The sequence below is a fragment of the Lipotes vexillifer genome, unplaced genomic scaffold (genome assembly GCF_000442215.2).
Source record: "Lipotes vexillifer unplaced genomic scaffold, Lipotes_vexillifer_v1.1 scaffold180, whole genome shotgun sequence".
Taxonomy (NCBI): Eukaryota; Metazoa; Chordata; class Mammalia; order Artiodactyla; family Lipotidae; genus Lipotes; species Lipotes vexillifer.
Window position 1 is genome coordinate 2,546,847 of NW_006796149.1, and position 11,493 is coordinate 2,558,339.

At 36.0% G+C, this 11,493-nt stretch overlaps 1 protein-coding gene across 1 annotated transcript in view; it reads right to left on the reverse strand.

Moving 5' to 3' along the window:
- Positions 1 to 862: 862 nt before the first annotated feature.
- Positions 863 to 11,493, reverse strand: part of NR2C1 (nuclear receptor subfamily 2 group C member 1) — a 40,846-nt gene continuing 30,215 nt past the window's right edge. The window contains exons 11-14 of the mRNA XM_007468212.1: positions 8,019 to 8,158; positions 6,057 to 6,194; positions 3,516 to 3,621; positions 863 to 1,363 (exon numbers count right to left, since the gene is read on the reverse strand). Of these exons, the coding sequence (XP_007468274.1) occupies positions 1,189 to 1,363; positions 3,516 to 3,621; positions 6,057 to 6,194; positions 8,019 to 8,158 (559 nt within the window). The 3' untranslated portion in view covers positions 863 to 1,188. The remainder of the gene's footprint in view (positions 1,364 to 3,515; positions 3,622 to 6,056; positions 6,195 to 8,018; positions 8,159 to 11,493) is intronic.

Sequence of the window (11,493 nt, forward strand, 5' to 3'; positions counted from 1 at the left end):
GAAATATTTAACAGTATTAGGTTTTGCTAAGGAAAACATTACTGTGGAAGACATCCAAGGAGCCTAAAATGCTGCTGTGGTAGTAACAAGGCAGCGCTTCAGGCTGATGCTCATACTATTGTTAAAACAGCCCTTCCCCGCTTTACAGTGAAAAATCAGTGCATATTCCTTTATATACTAAAAAACTGAAGTCTTAAAAAATTATCAATTGCTTTAAAATAATTGTCTAACTCATCTTGAAAACACAGATTGGCTACAATAAATCCATTATTTCACAAAGTAGGTATTTCTAATGACCTAAAAGAAATTGACCTAAAAGAAGGGTCAGGAAACTATAAATGCAGGTCAGAAAAGAGGGAGAGATGACAGATGCTTTCTGTGGAATGGAAGAGCAACAATTTTAATATCTATTTTGAAATACTGAAACATTTGGGGCTCAATCAGTCTCTGCTACTTTTATAACACAGTAAACCAAAAATATTAAAACATGAACCCTCTTATTCTCAAGAACAATTTTCTGCTACATACATAAATAAAAAGTGCTTATAGCTAGTAATATACAACACTAAAAGGATCACAAATGGCCTATGTCTCATTGCCAGCAATGAGAGTGATATATGCTAATGGTGCCATGATATTTACAAAAGACAAAAAAATACCTATATTCACTTATTATTTCCTATAGTTCTAATGTTATCATTATACCACTGAGCATAAAATAATCTTCTTTTGACAGGTAATTAAAACAAACAGATTATAATATAGAAGAGTAAAATGCAAGAAAATCCTCCTTAGGGGTTCCTGACCATTAAGTGTTTGTAGTAGTTCATAATGAAGTTAAACATGAACAGAACACAATTCTGGGGAAAAAAGAGAGACTTATTTATTTGTTTTATAAAATAAAAGGAGATATCTTAATCAAGAGGTGATGGCTCTAGGTGTCATCTCAGCCAAGAATAAATTCATAGTATTTTTTACTCACTCAAATAAGACAGGAAGGGAAATTCTAATTCCTGCTACCTGCCCAGTCACTTCAAAAATTCTTCTTAAGGAAGATAAAAATATCTTGGTTTTTGGTTACTCTTTAAAGTAAAAACTTCCAGACGCCCTGGAAGCAATGAGTTCAATTTGGTGTCTTCTTGTGTTCCAGTAAGAAAGAACAATCAGTTTAAACTGAGATCTCAGCTTTCAAATGCTGTGACCAATTATTTGTGAGTTATAATCTGCAGGTTCCATTTTTAAAATATGTGGGATGACACTGTCAATTCGTACATTGCCAATGAGACCTTTGAAAAACAATTCTTCGGTGATAGTAGCGTTCATCAACCTCAAAGCTGGCAATCTGAGTAGTAGTCTGGACAACCTCAAAAGACAAAAGGAAGGGGGAACAAAGTTGTAAATCAAAGAGTGATTTAGTAGAAAGATATAAGTAATTTCTGCATGAATACTGTCTGTGGCCTAATTTAATAAAGATCTAGTTTTCAGAACTTAAAATAAAACCTTTAGGGCTTCCCTGGTGGCACAGTGGTTGAGAGATCACCTGCCGATGCAGGGGACACGGGTTCGTGCCCCGGTCCGGGAAGATACCACATGCCGCAGAGTGGCTGGGCCCATGAGCCATGGCCACTGAGCCTGCATGTCCGGAGCCTGTGCTCCACAGCGGGAGAGGCCACAACAGTGAGAGGCCCTCATACCGCAAAAAAATTTAAAAAATTAAAAAATAAAATAAAACCTTTAGTATTCTCAAGCCTTAGAGTGTATGACAAACACCTGGATATATATGCAGTCTGTCAGACTTCATTGGAAAGCCTTGCTCTTAACTGCTATGCTGTGCTACCTCCAGTTGGTTTTACGGACCATGGAACTAAGTTATTAAACTGTGGATCAAGTTATAAATTTAACAGCTTAGGAACTCATTCGAGGTTATAAGAACAGCAATGTTTTATGTTATCAGGATACATGAGGCTCAATGATTAGTTTTCTTGGTTTTGCTTTTCAAAAAATTACTGGGAATAGTAAAATAGGCAATAGTTGTTATTACTGGGAAGAGCATAAATTATGGAATCAAAACCATTAGATCCAAATCCTGATTCAATTACCCCTTAGCTATGTGAATGCGTGTAAGCCATCACACCCTGTCTCTTTCACAGTGTTGTGACAATCAACAAAATGATCCTTGCCAGTTTCTGTGCCAGTGAGGTTCTTAAAGGCAGGACAATGTCTTGTGTGAAAGTACATTATAAGCTGAAAACTGCTATCTAAAGATAATGTATTATTTTAAAATAACTAGGAATGTAAGAAACTAAGAAAGAGTTCCAGAGGTCCAAGAACCTGGAACCTAATCGAACAGAGATGAGCAAGCAGCTGTTATGTCAAAAAGGAGGAACATTTTAAATACTGTATTTATTTGTATAATGAGGTATAAGACAACTTCTGAAACTTTAGAAAATTGAAAAATAAATCATAACAAAACCAACACCAAAAGAACCACCTTTCTGAAAAGTTGGTGGCACAATTTATCCTTGCTCTTTTCTAAGGCCTTCGACTCTAACACTTGAGAACAAGTGAAACCAGCAGCCCCAGAATTAAGTAACCTTTCTGTAGCCATGCACTCCACTGCTCAAACTACTCATTTCCTGTCTGTTCCCACCAGCTGAGCTATATACACAGAATTGGTAGGACGCGGCATAGGAAAACTGGTTAGATAAACTACAGCTGACTTTCATGATGGACCTGACTTACAAACATGTTATTTAACATATGTAAAAATTTATTATATGTAAAATATAGTAAGTTATGAAGTTTGAAGTATGTTAAATTAATAATACTAGTAAACACATTTATATAGCCCTTACTTTGTAAAAGGCACTGCTCTAAGCTCTTTGACTATATATTAACTGATTTAATCCTTATACTAATTATAAAAGGTGGGTACCATTATCTGCATTTTACAGGTAAAGAAACTGAAACAGAATTTAAATAACTTGCCCAAAGCCATACTGCTAGTAAGTGACAGGGTCAGGCGTCAAACCCACGTACTCTGGCTCTGATGCCAAATGCTTAGTTACTCAAAAATTGAGTTTATTTAAAAAGTGATTTTTTTCTGAAAGGACAATGGTAAATACCTTGTTAGAAATATCATAAGCCAAATTTCAAAATTAATTATCAAATAGTCTAATGGTGCTTTATTATTCATCCATTTTTCATCCCTTTTACTAATAAAATCCATTATTTCAACTGAAGAAAGAGTTTGGGTGTGAGAATCAGACTACCTGGCTCTGCTCTTTATTGTGTGACTTTGAGCAAGTTACTTAACCTCTCTGTGCTAAATCTCCTTACATAAAATATTACATGCAAAGTACTTGCAACAACACACTACCACTTTTAATAGCATTAACTATTTCAAAGGTCAAAGCTGACTAAATTTAATTACACTTGGATTGGAAAATAATGAAATAAGATTCACAAAAAATTTTAAGATGAATTTAATTAAACAGTATTTAACTTCTAGATACCTGTAGGTGTCATCTGGATATGTTTTGGTTATATAATCTTGGAATTCCACATAAGCCTTTTCCTGAAATTTCTCAATCTGTTGCATGTTTTCTAGGCCTGGATGATCTGAAACATTAAGGAATATATTGTTACTTTAGTTCTGAATACTCATTTAATAAGGCACCAAGTGGAGATGGAAGGGGGTGGGAAAAATAATTCAGTCAAAAAAAAAGCCCCATCATATGTGTGGCTCTTTCATTCCACAAATAATATATTTAATAACCCAACCACTAAACACCAGGTATTGTACTTTAAACCCTTATAACTATTTTATCTCATATATGTATTCTAACATCTAATAAAAACTGAGACCATTGGGTTCAAATAAAATAGGTTTTTCTATTCCAAAAGTGGTGGAAGGGATTTTGATCAGTTTGCTTTCAACAGAAACAAAAAAATGACTTAGCTTAAAAGTATTTTTTTAACATCTTTATTGGAGTATAATTGCTTTACAATGGTGTGTCAGTTTCTGCTTTATTTAACAAAGTAAATCAGCTATACATACACATATATCCTCATATCCCCTCCCTCCTGCGTCTCCCTCTCACCCTCCCTATCCCACCCCTCTAGGTGGTCACAAAGCACCGAGCTGATCTCCCTGTGCTACGCAGCTGCTTCCCACTAGCCATCTATTTTACATTTGGTAGTGTATATAAGTCCATGCCACTCTCTCACTTTGTCCCAGCTTACCCTTTGCCCTCCCCATGTCCTCAAGTCCATTCTCTATGTCTGCGCCTTTATTCCTGTCCTGCCCGTAGGTTCTTCAGAACCATTTTTTTTTAGATTCCATATATATGTGTTAGCATACAGTATTGAAAGTATTTTTAACCAATGAAATATCTGCAGATTATATTCTTTAAAAATTTTTAAATTAAAATAATATATCTTTTACCTGAAGTATAATTGACATACACTGTATCTGTTTAAGGTATACAAGATAATGATTTGACATTTGTATACACTGCAAAATGATCACCACAATAAATCTAGTTACCATCTGTTAACATTCAAAGTTGCAAAACATTTTTTTCTTATGACGAGAACTTTTAAGATTTACTTTCTAGCAACTTTCAAGTTTATAATATAGACTATTGTCACCAAGCTGTAAATTACATCACTGTGACTTATTTATTTTATAACTGGAAGTTTGTACCTCCTGATCCTCCTTCACCCATTTCACCCACCCCTCATGAAGTTTATATTCTATATTTTTTTAGTAAGAAAACCTTCCTTTCACCATGGTTAGGTTAAAAAAATACTTATAAAATTATGAAACTCTGAACATCATCTCTATCAGAAGAATAATATACCAACATGAAATAACCTATATAAATATTTCACTAAAATGGAATTGTTAAAAGAATTTCATAAAACTTATGCCTAAAATATGGAAAGTGCTGCCCTGACTAAAGAGAATTAAAAAAGCAGCAAATAGAAATAGAATACTTAGTAAAACAAAATTACATTATAATTCTATTGTTGAATCTATGTTCTTTCAATTTTAAGGAAAATGAAGATGGCAAATTGGTTGTGATAAAAATGGTGATACATGTTATTAACTTATCTGAACATTAGGAGAAATAGTACAAAAAAGCTTTAATTATCTTACTGATATCATTGAAAGTAAGAAGCAGGTTTCCTCAGATAATTTTATTATCATACACAGTAACAGAAATACATACCAAAATGAAAAAATACAGAGCCTAAGAGAACAGCCAATTTTTCGTATTCTAAAATTGATTATTAGCTTTACTGTCATTTTACTATACATGAAAACTAGAAACTGGCAGAAAGATAAGAGATCCATTTTTCTATTTGCTGGAAACTCTAATAAGATGTTTGGAAATTTAACCCATTAACAAAGCAATCCTCACCTCTCCTTTTGCCTTTTAATCATGCCCAGCAAAATATATCTAAACATTCAAGTGTTAAATAGGACTGAAAGTCTATGATGTCATTTCACTGATTTCTTCAATTTTCCTTTTCATACCCAGATGTCTAACATCCATAAATTTCACCAATTTAAAGTATACAATTCAATAGTTCTTTTAGTATATTCACAGAGCTGTGCAACCATCACTGCAATCTAATTTTAGAACATTTCTGTTCACCCCAAAAGAAACTGTACCCATTAGCAGTCACTCTCCACTCTCCCCTCTCCTTAGTCCCTGGTAGCCACTAATCTCTCTACAGATTTGCCTATTCTAGACACTTCAGATAAATGGAATCATATAATATGTGGTCTTTTGTGATTGGCTTCTTTCACTTGCATACTGTTTTCAAGGTTCATCCATGGTGGCATGTATCAGAATTTCATTACTTTTTATGCCTGAATGATATTCCATTGTATCTATATATTATATTTTGTTTATTCATTTGTTTGATGGACACTCGTTGTTTCCACTTTGCATCAATGTATAGTCCCAAGCAATGTATGAGGGTTCTAATTTCTCCATATCCTAAAACACTGTATTTTAAATAAGAAGTAAATGTTTATATACCTGGACTGAAGAGTACTATTGCCTTCAGGTAGGCATATTCATATCCATCAATGCAGAGTTTTACCATGCTGTTACAAAACTCCTGTAGTTTGAAGATGTGTTCCATCAATAATTTTCTTCTTTCTGTTGACATTTTATCTTTAATTAAAAACAAAGAAACAAACAAAAGCTTCTAATTTTCAGCAAAAATGCCTGACTATTTTTATCCAATATATTTCTTTCTAATTTCCAGCTCTGTATATAACCAATTTCTTAAATGTTTAAAATTCAGTATCTCTGCAAGTTTAAATGAAACTAATTAATGATCTTCAGACGTTGTTCAAGAAAAAACAAAACAGGCTGTTAATATAAAAAAGCCTAAATGTAATGTTTCCTTTCAAGATATACCTTTGAAAAGATAAGCTATAAAGACTAAAAAACTGGCCAACCAACCAAAGTACAAAAGACTCAACTTTTGGTAAGAGGATTTTATTTAAGCTTAAATTGGTTGAAAAAAATAAGCAAAATCATCTAGATTTTTAAGTTACCCATACTACTACAACAAAAACAAATAGTTACCAAAAAATACTTCCAAGATCAAAGAAAATCTGAGTAAAATAAAATTTTGTAACTTTTAAAATATATTGTGTTTATATAGTACTGCCTTCTGGTAGATCTACTGTTGATGAGATGTTAAGGCTATTTCTCTGCCCTTAAATAAGAGGAGGAAGCAGATATTTTAAAAATAATGTAAAACAATGGGAAATGGAATATGCAAAGGAAGTAAATGTAATTCTCAACTTATAAATTATTCCTGAACTCAAAAAAGTAGTTCTTCCCACTTGAGGATGGGGCACCTTCTTGGTTAGTCACAAGCCATTCTGAAACTAAACATTTATAAATCAGTGCCTGCCTGCCTGTCTCTTCAAATGAATGGGAGTTGTAATCACCTTGACATCAAGAAAAGGAAAAAGACTTAGGATTGTTCTGTGACTCTTTAGTACTGTTTAAGTGAGAGAATACATCCTGATGAATTGATTAAAAAAAAAGGTTTAGCCTATCTTGGGATTCAAAGAGCTACAATGAAGAAAGGCAGTTTAAAAACTGGTGGGGGGACTTCCCTGGTGGTGCAGTGGTTAAGAATCTGCCAGGGGGGCTTCCCTGGTGGCGCAGTGCTTGAGAGTCCGCCTGCCGATGCAGGAGACGCGGGTTCGTGCCCCGTTTCGGGAGGATCCCACATGCCGCGGAGCGGCTGGGCCCGTGAGCCATGGCCGCTGAGCCTGCGCGTCCGGAGCCTGTGCTCCGCAAATGGGAGAGGCCACAACAGTGAGAGGCCCGCATAACGCAAGAAAAAAAATAAAAATAAAAAAAATAATCTGCCAGGGGACACTGGTTTGATCCCTGGTCTGGGAAGATCCCACATGTCACGGAGCAACTGAGCCCGTGCACCACAACTACTGAGCCTGTGCTCTAGAGCCCACAAGCCACAACTACTGAGCCTGCCTGCCTAGAGCCCGTGCTCCGCAACAAGAGAAACCACCGCAATGAGAAGAGCGTGCACCGCAACAAAGAGTAGCCCCTGCTCACCGCAACTAGAGAAAAGCCCACGCACAGCAACAAAGACCCAACACAGCACCCCCACCAAAAAAAACCCAAAAAAACCCAAAAAACTGGTGGGAAGTATACATTTATAAATATTTGATCATCTCTATATAACTTACCCTGGATTTTTTGGAATGTATATCCAAGTACAAAAAATTCACGAGGCCTGATCAGAAATAGCACTTAAATACGCTTGTTTCAGTTTTGTTGTGCTCTCATTTAAAACTATTTTGGGGTGATTAATGAATGAATTTATCAAAATGTAAAAATTATCTAATGTAAAAAGGATGTTGGTATCTTTTAATACCTAACTTTAAACATAATACTATAAAATTGATGCCCCCCCTTATATCCTAGCAAAAGAAATAAGGTGCTTTTTACCTTGTTGAAGGCTACTGTGAAGACAATTGACAAATGTCGCTAATATAGTTGCTACATTCATCACTTGCCAGCACTGGGCAAGACCAAGAGTAAAAAGTTCATTCCAGTAGGCTTTCACCAATAATATACTGTTTTCTTGCCTATAAAAACAAAACAAACAAATATCAAATATTAAAATATATTCTATAAAACTTTACAACTGACTCATATATTTAAAAATACAATGCTACTGAACTAAAATTATTCTAAATGGCCAACCGGGAATGGACTTGATAAATTCTTTATTTTGTGTACCTGACTTTAGTTGATACGGTTTAGAAATTTAATTTGCTAGTTCATTAATCAATCAGCCAGTTTATAAGAACAGTTGCAAGTAGTATTTCAAACTAAAAGTTGGGGCTTTAAGCCCACATTTCATGGAAACAGATGGAGTAAAGCTGTTTAAAAAAAAATTAAAAGCAAAAGCATACATTTAAAAACCTTCTTAAAAAGGGCAGTTAGAATTATCTGATGATATAGATAACCAACCAATTTCCTGGGAGAATTGGTTTATTCTATGTTTCAGATGAGATATAAGTATCCCATAAATGAGACACCAAAGATTTTGCTAGGAGTAGCAAAGATAAGAAAGGTCAGAAGGCCTTTCCTGAGTTTCTGAATAAAAAAATCTCAGCAGCTTGAGAAAGTAAAACAAGTACTAGAATAGGAGTCAAGCCACCAGGGTTACAAAGCCTAGATCCACTGACTGAAATTAGACAAATAAGAGTCCTGGGTCTCAGCTGCTTAACTATATAAAATACAGAGACACTATATGCCCTATATCTTGCTCAAAGAGTTGTTATGAGACACAAATATAAGAATTATGTGAACAGGCCATGACAATAAAGTATATGCCAGGCACTGTTCTAGGCACTGGAGAAAAAGCAATAAACAAGATGAATAAAGTCTGCCTTCATGAAACAGAAGGGAAACATAATAAAAAAAAATCACTTCAAATATTTTATATAAATATTATACACACACATATATATACGGTTATACAAACATTAGTTTCTGGTAATGAAAATTCTACATTACTGTAAAGTAGGAAGATGCATTGGAAAATGGGGTGGGAGTAGAGAGAAGGTCTTTCTGAGGGTCTGACATCTAAGTAGAGAAAGATGGGAAAGAACTTAAACAAAAACAAACAAAAAAACCCTAGAGAACTAGTAAGAGGGAAGAACAATAGTAAACTTGTTGAGGTGATAACCAGCATGTAGTAGGTGTTCGATAAAAACTGATGACTGAATTACTAAATGCTGCCCTCCCTTCTTGGAATGTGCTTTGCCCAATTTGTTTTACTGGCTAATTCCTATTTACCCCTCAAAATATAACTCAGAGCTCCCTTTTTTTTTTTTTTTGCTGTGCTGCACAGCATGTGGGACATGAATTCTCCGATCAGGGATCGAACCTGTGCCCCCTGCAATGGAAGCGCAGAGCCTTAACCACTGGTTCGCCAGGGAAGTCCCAGAGCTCACTTTTTAACTGAAACATTCTCTTACCACATTCTTCTCCCCAAGATAGTTAATTACACCCCTTCAGTGCCATAAATATACTTTTTTTTTTTTTTTGCGGTACACGGGCCTCTCACTGTTGTGGCCTCTCCCCGCTGCGGAGCACAGGCTCCGGATGCACAGGCCCAGCGGCCATGTCTCACGGGCCCAGCCGCTCCGCGGCATGTGGGATCCTCCCGGACCAGGGCACGAACCCACGTCCCCTGCATTGGCAGGCGGACTCTCAACCACTGTGCCATCAGGGAAGCCCTGTACTTATATTTTATACTTATTTCATGGTATTCTAATTTATTGGTTTAGGAATCTGTCTCCTATACTAGATTAAAACCTCATTGAATGCACAGACTCCTTTATTCATTTCTGTATCTCAGTGAACATCACAGTAGAAAGCATATAAAATGAATCTGCAAATGATTTCTGATTGTGGGGGATACAGAATAGGCAGAAGTGAGAACTCACGACCATTTTCCATTTAAGTAATCTTTAAACCAAGAACTATATACTTTATTATAAACAAGATAACAAAAGAAGGAGATTTCTTTTCCCTTTCTCTAAAGAGATTTAAGGTGCTAAGAACATCCTATAGGAAATATGTACATCCTGATAAAAGGCACTTAAACTTTTTTCTTCTTAATAAATCTTTAAAATTAGGATAATCGATAGGATAATCAGCATGTTTAACATAAATCATTCATCAAGTTAAGAACCATAGCCACCTTTACAACATTACATTTTATTTAAGAATTGAATATATTCAAACGAACGCTAATATTGTCAACTTCAGAGTACAGAAAGTAGTTTTTCTCACTGGGAATTATTCAGGTGGAATTTTATCTCCAAGCTGATCTCTCATTTCCATTCAGTATCTGAGAAGAATTACTTGCCATAAGAAATTGGCTATCAAAATCTATTTGAAAGTAAAGTTTAAATGAAGAGAAAATCAGTATTTTTAAATCTCCATATAGGGCGTCCCTGGTGGCGCAGTGGTTAAGAATCCACCTGCCAATGCAGGGGCCATGGGTTCGAGCCCTGGTCAGGGAAGATCCCATATGCCACAGAGCAACTAAGCCCGTGTGCCACAACTACTGAGCCTGTGCTCTGAAGCCCACGCTCCGCAACAAAGAGTAGCCCCTGCCCCCCGCAACTAGAGAAAGCCTGTGTGCAGCAACAAAGATCCAACACAGCCAAAAATACATTAAAAAAAAAACTCCATATAAAAATGATTAAAATTTCAATCTTGGAAATTCCCTGGTGATCCAGTGGTTAGGACTCCATGCTCTCACTGCCAAGGGCCCGGGTTCAATCCCTGGTCGGGGAACTAAGATCCTGCAAGCTGCATGACCAAAAAAAAAGAAAAAAAAGAAAAAGATTCAATTTCAAACTAAATCAAATGAAATAAAAGATAACAAGATACTACTTTCATTTATCAGAAAAGATGGATAAAATCCAGTATTGAGGAGGGTGTGAGGAAATAAGCATTCATTCTCATTCATTGCTTGTATGAGCATAAACTGACTGAATAGTTTTCTGGAGAACAATTTGGTAGTACCCGTCAAAAAACTATAATGTATATACCCTCTTAGACTCAACAATTCCACATGTAAGAAGCAATTTTGAAGAAATACTAACACAAGTAGGAAAATATATATATACAATCCTACAACACTTACTGTAGCTTTGGATATAACACGACCACCAGGAAAACACTAGCCAACAACCCAAATGTTTACTAATAAGGGATAAGTAAATTATAATAAATCCCTAGGGCTTCCCTGGTGGCACAGTGGTTGAGAGCCCGCCTGCCGATGCAGGGGACACAGGTTCGTGCCCCGGTCCGGGAAGATCCCACATGCCGCGGAGCGGCTGGGCCCGTGAGCTATGGCCGGTGAGCCTGTGCGTCCGGAGCCTGTGCTCCACAGCGG